The sequence below is a fragment of the Carassius gibelio genome, chromosome A22 (genome assembly GCF_023724105.1).
Source record: "Carassius gibelio isolate Cgi1373 ecotype wild population from Czech Republic chromosome A22, carGib1.2-hapl.c, whole genome shotgun sequence".
Classification (NCBI taxonomy): domain Eukaryota; kingdom Metazoa; phylum Chordata; class Actinopteri; order Cypriniformes; family Cyprinidae; genus Carassius; species Carassius gibelio.
The window spans coordinates 16,498,392-16,516,283 of NC_068392.1; the positions used below are offsets into that span (position 1 = coordinate 16,498,392).

The window sequence follows — 17,892 nt, forward strand, 5'->3', positions numbered from 1 at the left end:
AAGAAGATCCGGTTACATCGAATGATTCGTTCGCGAACCGGATATCACTACACTGCTGTGAACGCGCTCACAACAGACTGGAAGAGAAGACAATGCTGAATAAAGTCGTAGTTTTTGCTATTTTTGGACCAAAATGTATTTTCGATGCTTCAAAAATGTCACATGGACTACTTCGAAGATGTTTTTATTACTTTTCTGGACATAGACAGTATAACGTATAACGGACAGAAAGCTCTCAGATAAATCTAAAATATCTTAAACTGTGTTCCGAAGATGAACAGAGGTCTTACTTACAGGTTTGGAACGACATGAGGGTGAGGTTTTAATGACATAATTTTCCTTTTTGGGTGAATTATCCCTTTAAGGATGTAGGGTGTACTGCATGTTAGCTTGCTTACTTTGCCCAAGAGCAGTGTTTTGAAGTCCATATGTCTTACTAACAATAAACTATGCTTCTAACTACAGGCTGAAGTCTGTAGTTTCAACCACGTAAGTTTGTGATGCTGTTTACTAATTCTGTAGTTAATTTGAACTCTGGTTTCAAGAAAAGCTGAATTGTGAAACTAGTAACATCAAAACTGCAACTATATGTAGTTGCATGACATTGCTTTTGGGAAACATACCCTTGAAAAATACTAAGACAGCGACTGATGATTTTTAAACATTCCAAAGGACACAAGTACAGACAATACATAAGATCATTAAGATTTTTATACAAATACCCTCTTTGAAACAGCATCTGTGTTTACTTACATGCAACTGTACAGTATGTGTCCAATGTAGTTTTTCCCTCAGTGTAGCACTACTCATTCTTTGGTGTCAGGCAACCTGAATGAAATACTTTCATTTGAAAAGTTATTAAATTGTTTAAATTAACAATTCTACATCCATAGAAAAAAAAGCATCTTGCTTTAGTTTAGCAAATTCCAGAGCTAGAATATAACACAGGCCATTCCTTTTAATTCTTAAAAAGTACTATGCATATTTTCCCAAGTATCTCTGGTTTTTAACCACCATTTTGCCTGAACCCCCTGGGGGCTACAGCTTGCAGTTAGAGCGTCCTTTTTACATATTCCAGATTCTATAACGAATTATGAAAATATTTAATATCTCACATGCATAATTAGGTATAATTTGTATTTCATAAGAACTTGGCCCAGAAATTTCAGGTATTGCGTTAGGGACGAGACAAGGAATCAAACACAATGTAAAATGGGCTCTTTATTAATAATAAATTAAACATAACATTAAACATAAGACCATAAAGAAAAACAAGCACAGAAGAGGAAACACTGTGGGGGAAGCAAACAAAGCAGGACATGTGCAGCAAATGAACCAACAAAGCCCTTAGTATGACTGAAAGAGTGCAGGTCAGGGAACTGTTAGTCTTTCTAAGAGAAACAGGTTTTTATTTTACAGTAGGTTATAATGATTAAGAAATCTCTGTTTGATGAAGGTGGCAGTAATTTACCAGTTAGCTGGATGCCAACCACTAAAAGAGGAAAAACATATATATGTGTTAGGGACTTGAAATAATATCGAATGTGAAACATTAAATAAATGTATTAATTTATAAAGCACATTAGCTCACAGAGCTGAAGCTGTACGATATTTAGGATGTTCAAAGACGTCAGCATGACAATGGTGTTTCTAACTTCTTTTAAAATAACAGGGTTATTTTAACCACAGTCAGGAAGTAAAGGTAAGTTTTTGCTGACCACACATGTAGTGTTTTCCTTTTTTAATTGGTACCTTTTTTATTAATAAGTATTAATCTTTAAATTCATACATGTGAAAGTTACATTTGTCTACACTCTGGGTTTTTTTCTGTTATTCTGTCTCCTACTGAAATGTTTGTTTTGGTTTGACAGTTTTATGGAAATGAATAAGCTGCATAGAATAGGAACTGTGAATCTCTGTAGTAAAATAGGTTCAAGTGAACATTTGCTCATAGTGTTTCTTGTTCATGTTCACTTAGTGAAAGTTTAAACCACCAGCTGAGTGCAAGTGTGTACAGTTGTGTTGTTTGTCAGTGTCTAAACCAGTGGAAAATGTCATGTGTCTGAAATATGTTGTATGTAAACCACAAACAAGAGCTGTGCAAAACATAGACATTTCAATATGTACAAAAAACATACAAAACATTTAGTATGCAAGGCAAACGATCTCTCTAGTACATTTATTGAGGTTTGTTTCCTTGATTTCCAGCTGCATGAAAAATAATAAATTATAAAAATGTAGAACTAGCAGAAAATTCCATGATTTCATGACAATGTTACATACATTAGGAATGAAGGAGTGAAATGTATATTCAGGACTGCCAGCTGATTTATGATCCAGTATAATTTGTTGCATGAAGTTTCATGAAAGTTGCAACGGCATTTTTAAGAAACCTCATTTGGCCTGTGGTTTATAACTAACTACTAGTGTAAACATCAGCGCATTTATAATAAAAAATACATTATGATTATCACTATTATATATATAAGCAAGATTTCCACTCAAACCAACCAGAAAAAAAAGAAAAGATAAAAAAAGTATATAAATGTCTACCACTCATGAACTTAAAAAATGTATATGAAAATAACTATAGCTTGTAAAAAGATCATATAAAGGCACAGTTTGTATTTATAATGTATTTTACATCATACATTGGCGGTAGACAATCTTGCTCTGCTCTGGACAAGATCTGATGTTACCGGCACACATGGAAAAATCAATTTCAGCACACTGAAAGAAGATGATATTATAATATTTAGGACAAAATGTACATTCATTCTGTCATTATTGCCAATAAATTATAATCGAAGATGAAGAGAATTTATTTTACACATATTAAGGTTTTAAAATCATATAACTTTTTTTAATCACAATCGAGTATTTCAGCAAGTCGTGTGACAGCACAACATATTAAACATTTCAGTTTATTCAGATAATAAATGGATTCACTGCAAGAATCAGTACTCCAATTTCCTCCAATGTATTGGTGGAAAAAAACAAGATAATATTTCTTAAATATGCATCTTACCTGTAGATTATTTGAGTCATTTTTACATCTTAATTTTTCATCCAGTTGCATCAATGTGGCTCTTCACCAAACCTGAAACAATGAATGAACCATCACTGAATTCACACAGTATAACAGTCTAAACAAACAAAGAGCATGTTTAATATGCTAGAGTCTTGTCTTCTTGTATTTAGTTCAGTGAGATCTGAACATACTCGCAGTAAAAGCAGTACAAACCTATTAATGCAATGATCAGAAGCACATTCAGCAGGACAGATGTGATGATGGTCAGGTTTCTCCATGGTGTCTCCTGTTCTGGAGCAGCATTTGATTCTGTCTGATTCCTGTAGACTGAGTCTGTACAATATGTTTGTTTTTATCAGTCTTTATTCAATTTCAGTCTTTAACAGAACAAAGACACTTCACAAATATTAGTTATTCATAAATGTGTATAATATATTTATTATTGAAAATCCATCTGAAATGAGAAAGTAACTCACCGCTGATGTAGATCTTGTTGCCTTGCTGAATTTTTGTGGTTCACTAGTTTTCACACAATAATAAACTCCTAATTCATCAGCGGCGATATTTCTGATGAACAGACTACTGTTAGTTTTCACTGAGTATTTGAGTTTGAAGATGCTGTTTTCATAGTCAGCTCCTTCAGTTCTGCTACTGAAAGTGCGTAAGATCAACTCTGGAGGATCTGGTGATTTCTGTCTGAACCAGTAAATCTCTTTTATATCAAGTTCACAGCTTATAATCACATCAGCTCCTAAAGTTACTGCTGTGTTTGTTAAACTCTCTGTGACTTGAGACCACATGAACAGATCTATGAGAGAAATAATTTATTTTATAGTTTAAATCATTTATTAAGACATTAAATAAAAAGAAACCCCATTTATTGATTCAATATAATATGTGATAAACTCACAGATCTGAAGCTGGATGATCTTCATCGTGTGATCCAGATGAATATCTTCTATACTCTGATCATTCAAACATCTCTCACTGTGAGCGGAAACACAGTGAAACCTCAAGCACACAGAGAAGAGGAAGTCAGAGCTGGGCTTCTCTGATAGCACTTCAGCCATCTTCAGGCCTGTAACCTGAAATGGAAGCTTTAGCCTAAAGGCTGGTTCACACGGCAGGATAATTAGGCCGATTTTAGCCCCGATTCACCCCTTCCGACAATCTTAGGATGCTCCGATTATCGTAAAATAATCTGATCAAATATTCCTGCCGTGTGTGGTGTGTTAAGACCGCTCTCCTCTGCTCGGAAGAACGTCGGGACCGCTCCGATCTCAAATCGGGGATATCCAACATGTTGGATTTATTTGGCCCGATTTTTTCTCGTGTGTGGTGTCCCCCGAGGACAAACAATCACGCAGCCTGTGGACTGTGGCGTGTAGCCAATCAGAAAGCGAGGTGACGAGGCAGTGATAGTACCGGGAAACAAAATCAAAACAGCCGGCGTATATAATAAAACAAATATAACAAATACAAATAAAGTCGATGGGCATAACTACATCCACAACTGCAGTCCACCAGAGTACATGGAAACGAATATATGAACGTTTATTTCAACGGTTATTAATCTGTGTAGTACGTAACAACATTTCTATGAGATAAAACAACAACTTTCCTCCATATCATGATGTAGCAAGTATAGTCCATGCTCGCGTTGTCTCCACCTCTTTAACCATCGCCTTTTCTTGTTTTTCTTATGTTTTTTTTTACCGTTAAAAACAAAGCACAAACTATGACCACTGCATCCTCTTCGTCCGCCATGATTGTTTACTCTGAAGTCACGTTTGATCTCGAGGGATTTTGCGAGATTTCCCGTCTGACCTGGGAATGCTCGGGAGTCAAATCGGTTCGTGTGTGATGTGTTGATATTGCCGTGTGGCTGCACACCACACACTGAACGACCAAAACTGTTAGACCCGTGATTTTTTATCGCCGTGTGTGGGGTCTCTCAGGTTTGGAAAATCGGCCGACAATTTTAAAATCGTCCCGTGTGAACCAGGCCTAAGTTCTGCCAGGAAGACTCAATCACTTCGTCATTAATTACCTTCATCATTATCCAATCACGTCTTTATACTCCTGTATAAAAGATCGTACTTACACATGTTTGAGTTCGCAGATGCCAACGCGACAACAACCGCAGATTCCGACGCGATTGTACTTGCTCAAGCTGTTGTGTTTATTCATCTACTTGCTGTAATTAAATTCGTGCCCCGCAAACTATCTAGAGTTTGACGTTCCTCTAAGATGCACACGGGATCGTTGGCTTAGCTCCGTGTGGCGGCGATCATCTGCAGTCGTTTGTGTTGGATGATTTACAAGCTTTTCTCGGCAGAGGATGTGATTGTGAACATTGGCGGAGTTCCGTGTGCTTCCAGGCCAGGGTTGCCAGGTTCTCAAAACCGCCAGCTACTACTATTTAAAAAAATAAAATAAAAAAATAACAGCCCAATCGCGTTCAAAAGGGATTTATCGGTAGAATTCACATTCTAGGGGCTATATATAACACTATTGGGGTCACCTCAAACCCAGGACCGAAAAGGCATCCCACAAAAAAAAAAAAAAAAAAAAAAATACGGTCTTGGCAACGCTGGTGCTTTCCGAGATGTCGCGTCAGTGCTGCTTGGGTCTCAACACCTGAAAAGACTTTGGTCTCAATCAACAAATATTCATCTGTACGCTCACGTGAACCTGCACGAATGAAGACTCTCCGGACCAGCAGACAGAATTAAGGCTGCCGGTCTCTTCGGCATCTCGCCTCCATCACTTCACAAGTCTACAGCATTAGAAGTATCATTTCGTTCTATGCACTTGCGGCGCCTGGGCATTAATTTATTCTCTGCAAGGATTTATACTTACACGTTCAAATAAAGCACTGGGCGTTTCGTGCTTGTTTATCTAGCAGACTTGCACAGCATAATTAAGATGTTGATCATAGTGCATGCAATTTTCTGAATAACTTCTTCGTAATGAGGCACTTTAAGGCTCATCATAAACGCTACAGTCTTTATACTGATAAAGATTTTTCGCATTTCTTAAAAAAAATAAATAAATAAATAAATAAATAAATAAAAAAAAAAAAAAAAAAAAAAGCTCTGTCTAGCACACTTGAGATTCGCTGTTTTAATCCTATGCTTTAATATTTGTTTATTCAGTCTTTCATTTGCGTTATTCCTGAAAAGTTCATTCTCTAATGGGATTCTATGGTTGCAGATGCAGGGAACCGCTGCTCTCACCTCATCTTTACATGGCTTACTCTTGGGCTAGCGAATTATGAACACTGGATCTACCAAGCTGATGCGTATGGACCCTTCTTTTGAGTCGTAGGTAAGATTCGGCTCAATGCTCAGTCAGCAGGCATATATTACTCCACGTGACACGAGTTGCTGCTGACCTTATTTCAGAGTAGTGACATATCTCCAGTTTAAACCGAATATTAATTAGCAGGCATGGTTTGTTTGCACTCCTGGTCTCCGTCTCAAGGCGCGGTCACACTAGACTTTAAACATGCGAAATTATTTCGAACGCCAATGCGAATATGGCTAAAGTTATATTGCGCTTCCTTTTTGAATTTTTGTACAGAGAGGTCATGCAGCAATGTATCGCTCTTCTACTGGTCCACATCCTCACGTTATGCAAATTCCCTGGTCAGAGTTCACCAAACTTGAACTTTGGAACGCAGCGAAATGCAAAATTTTTCGCATAAGCTTGCGTTTCCGGTCCGACGCATTCGCATGCGTATGAATGGAAGTCAATGGAGAGAAAAGTGCAGTGTGACCGCCCATCACTCATAACTAACTAACGGCTGGAGGGGCGCGTTAAGTAGGTTCTGCTCATGCTGTCAAACTGACGTCATCAGAAAAATTATTCGTTACAGGGTGGAAATATTCAGAATTTGATAAGATTGCTAAGACAAACAATGTTTAATTGTTTACATCAAGATTAGCAATGTGTGCTAGTAAGCTTAAGTCACTTCGATTTATGCGTATTTTAAACTTAACCTCCGATACCTCAACTTAATATAAAAAAAAAAAAAATAATAATAATAATAATAATAATAATAATAATAATAATAATAATAAATAAAAAAAAAAAAAAAAAAAAATTGGGGAGTGACAGTTACGGGGTTAAGCTACAATCAAGGCTTGTTTATATTTGCGCATCTACTGGTGTTGGTTCATCACTCTTACTCGGCTGTTGCGGCTTTCACTTTACACTTTTAACTTTCAGACAGCTGTGCCCTCAGCCAACCCGGATTCTTCAGTCTGCCCTCCGTTAGCAGACATAATACTAAACGAAGTGCTTACGTCAGCTGGAAATCACATTTCTAAGGCGTTGCTCCCTCTACAATCAAGCCTACACGTTTGCATGGTCCGCTTCTAATGTTTTTCCTTCCAATTTTTGTGTTCCTATTCTAATTTCAACCGTTGCTCCTTTCTTGTTTAAAAAAAAATAAAAAAATTGCAATCTTAATTTCTCTATTCGCAGACTCCTTGCCAGCATCTAATCCACGCTAAATTTTATAATCTAATTTTCAAGCCTTTTGGTTATTCAGTTCTATTACTACTTGAGGGGTTAGCTAAATCTTCCAACAAATTAAAGACAAATGTCTGCCTATTACCCTGCCCATATTGCAAAATTAATTACTTCCATCTGCTACGGCCTTCCTTCGAAGTACCTCAATATTCTTCTGGAGGCAGTGTTTATCTGCCTTCTACAGGTTATGCTTCCAGGGGAATTCACTTCAAACCAATCCATTTGATCCTGCTCGCGGCATTTCCTTCAGATCTATGATTCGGACCAAAAATTCTTAACACTCTCCTCAAGCACTCAAAAACCGATGTGCAAGGTTCTGGTGTCACCTTAACAATTCTAAAATCAATAATCCTGTCCCTTCTCTGCATGGTGAAATTTCTTAAAAATCCGACCTAGAATTTCTAAAACGCACCAGCTCTATTTTTTCTAACGGAGCCCCCTTTCCAAGGCTGTTTAGAACTCGCTTAACCACTGTTCTCAAAGCTGCAGTCTATCTACTGGCCATTCATTAAGAATTGGGGCAGCTACTTCAGCAGCTGAATGAGGGATCTCTACATCAGCTGTTAAGATCATGGGCAGATGGTCTTCCTAAGCATTTGAATCATACATCAGACCTGATTCAAAACCATTATTGAAGCTCAGCAAGCTCTCCTGTAACTAATCAGGTAAATTCATGCAATTACTGGTGGTGGTGTTACTATATCTGTATGGTCTATCAAGGCCTGTACATGTCTGGCCTTTGTGGCTATTTCTGTATGGTCTTTCGAGGCCTGTCTGTGTCTGCCTATCGTGGCTATTTCTGCACGGTCTATTGAGACCTGTCCGTGTCCGGCTATCATGGCTATTTTTCTGTATGGTCTATCAAGGCCTGTCCCATGTCTGCCTATTATGGCTGTCTGTGTCTGCCTATCGTGGCTATTTCTGCACGGTCTATCGAGACCTGTCCGTGTCCGGCTATCATGGCTATTTTTCTGTATGGTCTATCAAGGCCTGTCCCATGTCTGCCTCTTGTGGCTATCTGTGTCTGGCCTATCGTGGCTATTTCTGTACGGTCTATCGAGTCCTATCTGTGTCTGGCTATAATGGCTATTTCTGTACGGCCTATCGAGGCCTGTCCGTGTCTGCCTATCGTGGCTATTTCTGTACGGCCTATCAAGGCCTGTCCGTGTCCGGCCATCATGGCTATTTTTCTGTACGGTCTATTGAGGCCTGTCCTGTGTCTGCCTATTGTGGCTATTTCTGTATGGCCTATTAAGGCCTGTCTGCGTCTGCCATTGTGGCTGTCTGCGTCTGGCCTATCGTGGCTATTTATGTACGGTCTATCGAGGCCTGTCTGCGTCTGCCTATCGTGGCTAATCATGGTCTATCGAGGCCTGTCTTGCGTCCGCCTATCGTGGCTGTCTGCGTCTGGCCTATTGTGGCTATTTATGTACGGTCTATCGAGGCCTGTCTGTGTGGCTATCATGGCTATTTATGTACGGTCTATCGAGGCCTGTCCGTGTCTGCCTATCGTGGCTGTCTGCGTGAGGCCTATCGTGGCTATTTATGTTGGTCTATCGGGGCCTGTCTGTGTCTGCCTATCGTGGCTGTCTGCGTCTGGCCTATGGTGGCTATTTATGTACGGTCTATTGGGGCCTGTCTGTGTCTGCCTATCGTGGCTGTCTGCGTCTGGCCTATCGTGGCTATTTCTGTACGGTCTATTGGGGCCTGTCTGTGTCTGCCTATCGTGGCTGTCTGCGTCTGGCCTATTGTGGCTATTTCCGTTGGTCTATCGAGGCCTGTCCGTGTCTGGCTATCATGGCTATTTTTCTGTATGGTCTATCAAGGCCTATCTGTGTCTGGCCATCATGGCTATTTCTGTAAGGTCTATCGAGGCCTGTCTGCGTCTGCCTATCGTGGCTGTCTGCGTCTGGCCTATCGTGGCTATTTCTGTTGGTCTATTGAGGCCTGTCTGTGTCTGCCTACCGTGGCTGTCTGCGTGAGGCCTATCGTGGGTATTTATGTTGGTCTATCGGGGCCTGTCTGTGTCTGCCTATCGTGGCTGTCTGCGTCTGGCCTATCGTGGCTATTTATGTTCGGCCTATCGGGGCCTGTCCGTGTCTGCCTATCATGGCTATTTCTGTTGGTCTATCGAGGCCTGTCTGTGTCGGCCTATCGTGGCTATTTCTGTTGGTCTATCGAGGCCTGTTTGTGCTGCCTATCGTGGCTGTCTGTGTCTGCCTATCGTGGCTATTTCTGTTGGTCTATCAAGGCCTGTCTGTGTCTGCCTATCGTTGCTGTCTGTGTCTGGCCTATTGCGGCTATTTCTGTAAAAAACTTAAGAAGTTTAATCTAACGTCATTTATACTGGTCATGCTAACTCTCTTTCTATTTCTTCCAGGAACCTTAGGATTCACAACTGGTGGGTATACTTCATCTACTTTTTTGGGGGGAAGGCTGGCCCCGTCTGGAGGTCTCGTAATCCACCTAATTTTGGGGGTCTGCTGCGCCCCTGCCTTCGTCTTCAGGCAGGAAATGCAGATTCGCTACCCTCGGATTACGAACCATGGACGGGGCCTTCCGCCAAAGAAATTTATAATTGTGCTCGCTGAGCTGTCAATAAATGTATGCTTCGTACATTCCTCTATCTCCCGAGTCTTTCTGGTAGAAATGGAAGCTTTAGCCTAAGTTCTGCCAGGAAGACTCAATCACTTCGTCATTAATTACCTTCATCATTATCCAATCACGTCTTTATACTCCTGTATAAAAGATCGTACTTACACATGTTTGAGTTCGCAGATGCCAACGCGACAACAACCTCCACCCTCCCCACCACCACCAGGATGGTCCTGTCCTTACCTTCCAGGGGGGTCTGCTGCGCCCCTGCCTTCGTCTTCAGGCAGGAAATGCAGATTCGCTACCCTCGGATTACGAACCATGGACGGGGCCTTCCGCCAAAGAAATTTATAATTGTGACTATATAACTGTCAATAAATGTATGCTTCGTACATTCCTCTATCTCCCGAGTCTTTCTGGTAGAAATAAATACAGTTTATAAAAATGTTTAAAATCCAAAAATGTAAATTTGACATACATATATTTGATATATAACTTAAATAACAATCCTATGCGCAATTCTAAGAATTGTGAATTACAATGCATTTTGTCATAAAAGAACAATTCAGTACATTCAGCTTTATGCAAAAAAAAAAAAAAAAAAAAATGCTTTATCATTTAATTTGTTTTATTTTATATTATATCATCCATATTCCATAATGAAAAAAAACAAACAGATTTTCTAAAAGGAGAGAAACTGAAATATCACATTGACATACTGTAAGTATTCAGACATAAGTATATAAGTATGAGTAAACAGGTCCTTAAGAGCTGCATCTTTGTCGTCCAGCTTCTCCACAGCACTCCTGAACTCCAGAGCACATTCCTTCAAGTCAGTCCCTTGTTGACTCAGGTCACTGTTAAGGGTGATATCGGCAGTTCTGTCAATTTACCGTATTGTTCTAAAGAACCTCAGCTTAAAGTTGAAGTCATTACAGTGCATTGGAAACAACACAACATACTCAATGTATATGACATTATTAATGGTAAAGTCTCTGTGGAAGAAGGATTCAGCATATAAGAACAGTCTTTGTGATGCACATGCATATCTAAAACCATTGGATCCGCAATGTTCTCTGACTGATATAAAACACCAGTGCTCAGATGCTGTAGCAAATTAACTCAAAGTGAGATGAACATGTAAGGATGGAAGAACCTGAGATACTTTGATCTCCTGAGAAACAGACAATACAAACATGCACAGGCATCTTCAAGAACAGGAGACCTCCTTCCCTTCTAGCCATTTATTTCATTATAAATCCCTTCAACCATGCTTCCTTCTACTCAATCAGCTCAAAATTATTATTTGACATGAAAATGTCAATGCAAGTGAACTAACAGTCTGGTATCATTTGAAATGTCTCAGTGCAACTGGTACAATGATCTCAATCTTACAAAAGTAGATTAGAAGATAATACAGATCCTAAGAGTTAAGAGATATTTTGCCTACTGTAATTGGAGTGCCACTTCCCAGGGTCCTCCATGTAAATTACCCCCTGTTCCCATTGAGTTGTAAAATCACCCAGTCTTGGGTCCTGTCTCCATCTCGGGGGATGTTTGTCTTGGTCTGATGTATTTAAAGGACTGCAGCAAAAGGACCAGGGCCTTCTGTGTCCAGGTATGCATCTTTTACTCTTAGATTCATCTTTGAGAATTTGATGTCTTGTATTGATTTGATATCTCTGAATTGTAATTGGCATAATCCTTACCTGACTGATAATAAATTGTTACATTTGATTGACTTACTCTGAAATTATTTTCTCAAGTAGATTAAGTGAAGGCTACTAAAGGCATACTAAAAGAGATTTTAGATTTCTGACTAACCACTTGACTTTAGTTAAGTTGTACTTAACTATGGGGGGCTAGTCAAAGTACTGGTCATAACCCTGGTTATTGTCTCAGCTTTAATTAAGTGGTACATAGTTATATGACTGTCAGGGGGGCTAAACAGATAGTGTAGCATAACCGCTGACTATTGTTTTGAGCTTTAACTAAGTTGTACATTGGATAACTGAGGGGGACTACTAGTCATAACCTCTGGCTGTGTCTGGGAATAAACTACATTAAACAGAATAAGAAATCAGACTTAAAACCCACAAATCATGTAACTGTGCAATAAACAAATGTATTGCATTGATTTTTCTATTAATTTTTATAAAGAACAAATCAATCAATAAAGAGTGAGTGAATAAAGTATACAGTCTATAAGATGTACAATACAAATGTAACTTAATCATAAGAATTTATTACAGATGTGTCAAAGAGCAGTACCACAGTAGTCCAAATGATGATACATTGCAGTTGCAGTCCACTCTGGCAGAATATAATATTAGTGCGAGGAGCAGGGAATAATTTAAGTTTTTAAATGCTGAAAATATTATCCAGATTCACTCCTTCAAGGCGTGCGTTTCTCATTCAAAACACGGCATGTCGCAATCTATGATGAAACCGCCGAGAGCCAATGAGCATTTGATATCGCTGCCGTAAAACTTGTTGTAAAACGTCTTAACAGAATTTTTTTTACATGTTACTATAGCTACAGAGGAAGGAGATACATATCGCCAACAGATGCGGTTTGAATTTGGATCTGTTCCTCACACCAAGCATCACATGGATACAGGATTTAAATAAAAATAAAACACTTTCATGATCATTTTATTTAATGCTTTTGGATGACAGCATACTAATAAAAATGATGTGCCCCCAATCTCTATTATAGATCAGTGTGTGTCCCATAGTAAACCAAATAAATATTACATGATAACGGTTAAATACTCTCTCTCTCTCTCTTTTCATGTAAGGATTCTAAGATTATTTGTACCAAGGATAATAATATAACATTTAATAAAATTATAATAAAGTGCAGTTTAATGAAGATGACTGATTTGCTTAACTTCAAAATGATAATGTTTCATTCTGTTTTGACTTGTCATTTCAAAGACTACATTTTAACAATACTACACTTCATTAAAATGTCTGTGATCATTTAACCATTATCAAGCAGTATTGTATTTATCTTGTTTATCATGGGTCACCAGATCTTAGCCTGATTTGGGCCACATATCACTGGACTGATCTGGGCCACACTCCTCCCATCAACAATCGGCCCGGATATTGTTTGTCAGATACCCGCCTTGCCGTCATTGCCACACATGGCCCAGCTCTGGCTGAAAGAGTACATACCACTGACGACAGGAGGCCAGCAGTGCCAGCTTGAAACCACATTTGGGCCAAGTCCATTTGCTATGTGGGATAGCATTATTAGAGCAATAAAGTGAGTTGCTTGTCCGGAGGACATTGTCTATTGATTCTAAGTAAAATTATTTCTCTGGCCATGAAAAATGATTTTACTACTAATACATTGCTCCCAGAGCATCTACCAAAACAGCATCTTTAAGAAGTTAAAGTAACCTTGTAATGTGAGCAGAAAACACAGACAACCAAGTGTGAATACATAGGGATGTTTATTAAACTACACTGAAGCGGAACATCTGACTAGACACAAACATAGATGCCAGCGCAAGAAAATCATGGATAGAAAGAGAGAGAGAGAGAGAGAGAGAGAGAGAGAGAGAGAGAGAGAGAGAGAGAGAGAGACCACATACTAGAGAGAGATTGGAGAGTAAAGATTATAAAACTACCCACCATGCTGCCAGTGTAATAGTGAAGGGAAGTGATTTGTGGCCAAGTACAGAGTCCCATATTCTGAATTTGTGCTCTGCATTTCACACATCCAAGTGCACACACACAGTAGTGAACACACACACACCATGAACCCAAATCAAGAGCCATTTTTGCTGTGGCACCCTAGGGTTCGGTTCTTGCTCAAGGGTCTCAACCCAGTCATGGATGTTAGAGTGGAAGAGAGCGCTGGTTATTCACTCCCCACACCGGCAATCCCTGACAGGACAGAGACTTGAAATCCCCCCCATATCTCTTCCTATCCACCTTTTTCCTGATGTAAAAATGGGCGTCGCCATTTGTAAATTCTATGGGTCTAGCTTCCGGTGTAGCAGTCGATTCTGTTCCCCTCGGAATGTCTGTTCCCCTTTACTCAAACATACTACAATTCTTGCGTAGTTGCCGAGTTACTATACGTACGATCAGAACTAGCGTGCGCAAGAAGCACGACTGGATGTACGGCAAGTCAAATGTGTTTTTGTTTTTCAATCAGATTTATTACCGATTACAATGTGGTGCTTGAGGCTTTGGCTATTCTGTTTTATACTCTCGTATACTTATTCATTTATGCTAATTTATTTTTACTTTTTTATTATATGCTTTGCTGTTGTTTTATTTATGTATGCACTTAAAGCTTAAAAAATATTTGTGTGTGCAAAACATGCCTTAGAATAAGTATACAATGAACCATAAATGTTGTGTATAAATCAGAACCCTAACCCTATGCAAACACGAAAATTTTAATTCATAGTGATCTTTTTCCCCTTTATTCAATAAACTATAAACCTGGTTAACAGGCTATGTGCCTTGGTCAGAAAAAATGATCTTCGTTGCCCCAAACCTGTGAAATAAAGTAATGCAGTACACAGCTGCTTCATATTTGTCACAATCGGGATACAGGAAAACACAGAGAGATCCACGTGCAGGTATGTCTTTTATTAGGGGTAATCCAAATCATAAACAGTCCAGGCAGGGGTCAAAACCAGAGTAGCAATCCAACAACATAAACAGACAAAAACCCAAGTCAAGAGCAAGACTACGAAAACGTCGTGATAACTATACAAGGACTCCATGACACATACTAAGACAGACAGGGTATAAATACACAGGGAAATGACAAACGCTAATGGGGAATGGGCTGAGTGCAATGATAAATGATTAGTGACAACTGAGTGCAATGAGAAGACAGAGATCGTGGGGAATGTGTTTCAGGAAGTGACAGACACCGTGGGGAAAGAGGACATCTAGTGGTTACCCAGGGAACACAAACCAGACACTGTGACAATAACCACTCACTACAGAGCGGATACCAGATGCTCCAAGACATGACTGACAAAACAAGACAAGGAGGGAGGTGGATCGGCGGAGGATCAGGGGGAGGGACGGAGGGCCAGGTAAAAAAAAAAAAAAAAAAAGTGCAACACCAAACAGGGAGACCAGGAGGGAGGTGGATCAGCGGAGGATCAGGGGGAGGGACAGAGGGACGGAGGGACGGAGGGCCAGGCTCACAGAGGGGAACAGGGACAGGAAGTGAACAAACAACCAGAAAAAACAACAACAACAACAACACAATACAACAGGTGATCAGGGTGCGTCAGAGCGTTCAGGGACCCAGGACAGTGCCGACCTGGCAGGATTACAAGGCGGAGCAGAAGACCACCACGTCCGTGTGGTTGAGACTGGAGCCCCCCTGGGCGGAGCAGAAGACCAAGAGCAGTGTTTTGAAGTCCATATATCTTACTAACAAGAAACTGTGCTTCTAACCACAGACTGAAGGCTGTAGTTTCAACCACGTAAGTTTGTGCTGCTGTTTACTAATTCTGTAGTTCATTTGAACTCTGGTTTCAAGAAAAGCTGAATTGTGAAACTAGTAACATCAAAACTGCAACTGTAGTTGCCTGACATTGCTTTTGGGAAACATACCCTAGAATTATACTTGATGATATTTAAACAGTCCAAAGGACACAAGTACAGACAATACATAAGATCATTAAGATTTTTATACAAATACCCTGTTTGAAACAGCATCTGTGTTTACTTACATGCTACTGTATGTGTCCAATGTAGTTTTTCCCTCACTGTAGCACTACTCATTCTTTGGTGGCAGGCAACCTGAATGAAATACATTAATTTGAAAAGTTATTACATTGTTTAAATAAACCATTCTACATCCATAAAAAAACATCTTTCTTTAGTTTAGCAAATTCCAGAGCTAGAATATAACACAGCCCATGCCTTCAATTCTTAAAAAGTACTATGCATATTTTCCCAAGTATCTCTGGTTTTTAACCACCATTTTGCCTGAACCCCCTGGGGGCTACAGCTTGCAGTTAGAGTGTCGTTTGTACATATTCCAGATTCTATAACGAATTATGAAAATATTTAATATCTCACATGCATAATTAGGTATTATTTGTAATTCATAATAACTTGGCCCAGAAATGTCAGGTATTGCATTAGGGACGAGACAAGGAATCAAACACAAGGTAAAATGGGCTCTTTATTAATAATAATTAAACATAGCATTAAACATAAGACCATAAAGAAAAACAAGCACAGAAGAGGAAACACTGTGGGGGAAGCAAACAAAGCAGGACATGTGCAGCAAATGAACCAACAAAGCACTTAGTATGACTGAAAGAGTGCAGGTCAGGGAACTGTTAGTCTTTCTGATAGAAACAGATTTTTATTTTACAGTAGGTTATAATGATTAAAGAGCCACACAGATGGGAAATCAAAAATTACCTGTATTACAGTGTATGATGTAGCTGTCCATCAGTGTAAACAATGTGCAAAGTAATTAAACCAAAAAGTACACGATTTATAAAGTTATTGGCTTCTAAAGTAAGGAGTCGACTCTGAATCGCTGAAACAAGTCGTTATAGATTTCAAATCTTTTGCCCATCTCTATGTACGTCACTAGGAGCACTTTGCATAATAATCTCCGCCTACCGTCTTGAGAGAAACGAACTCTGACCTCCCCCACCCCCCCACACAGACGCTCTGGTTGGTGTGAGAGCATCATGTCGAGGAGACAGTGTGTTTTTAATTGTAAAGGCAAGTTTGTTTTATTTTCACTGCCAAAGAATGAAGATCAGAAGAACCAATGGCTAAAATTCATTTTTACCACAATAACAGAGCAGTACAACATTCACAACATTTCACTGATGACTGCTTTTCTAATCTCGGTGAGTACAGCGGGATTTTCAAAGCGTTTGTCCATAAAAGAGGGTTCATTACCAGCTTTATTTAGAACAACGAGCATCTCCGAATCACAACGCGAAGTATGATTATGAAGTTATGTGTTTGTTTTCTCCTGAGCGTCTTATCAGTATGTGTGCTGTCTGCAGCATTTGTCTGCGCTGATCTTCATTTACAAACACGTCAATAAAATGCAGTGTAACAAGTGCTGCTAACAGATATTCTGTGATAAAGTAATCCATATGAAAACAACGTGATGTCCGTTTTTCACGTCTCCCTTCATTGTATCTAATGTGACCACGCCCCGTGCTGAACACGCTATTCAGATTCAAACTGAAGCGCGCGGCTTGAATACACCCACACAGAAGAAAAAGCAGCGAGACTATTCAAGTTTTTTATTTTACTGTTTGCTTCGCGATGAGAGGAATAAGACATAATTCACCCCAAAAAGATGCTAACGCATTGTTTACCATGAAGTTGTGTGAGGAACAACCAATCAAAACTATGTCAGTTGACCAATCAGAACACAGTATGCTACCGAAAGGTGGGGTTTAAGAAAACTGAATCTTTTGAACAGCTTCGCGCGAACCGTTTGGGGATCTCTGAGAATTGAGGTAATTTTAAAATGATATTTTGACAAAATGACAATGTTTTTTAACCTTGGATGGATTTAAATCTATTGTACAGGACTTATAAAAAGTGATAGGAAGCTTAGAATTTTCATCTTACTGGCTCTTTAAGAAATCCCTGTTTGATGAAGGTGGCAGTAATGTACAAGTTTGCTGGATGCCAACCACTAAAAGAGGGAAAAAATATATATGTGTTAGGGACTTGAAATAATATTG

General features: G+C 39.4%; 1 protein-coding gene across 5 annotated transcripts in view; it reads right to left on the reverse strand.

Annotated features, from left to right (window-relative positions):
• Positions 1-2,598: 2,598 nt before the first annotated feature.
• Positions 2,599-17,892, reverse strand: part of LOC127943344 (uncharacterized) — a 119,795-nt gene continuing 104,501 nt past the window's right edge. For 2 of the 5 annotated variants that reach the window (XM_052539718.1, XM_052539712.1), the window contains exon 5: positions 2,605-2,730. In XM_052539718.1, the coding sequence (XP_052395678.1) occupies positions 2,641-2,730 (90 nt within the window). In that variant the 3' untranslated portion in view covers positions 2,605-2,640. Of the gene's footprint in view, positions 2,731-17,892 lie in introns of all 5 variants that reach the window. The other 3 variants (XM_052539721.1, XM_052539715.1, XM_052539724.1) reach the window with 3 other exon arrangements.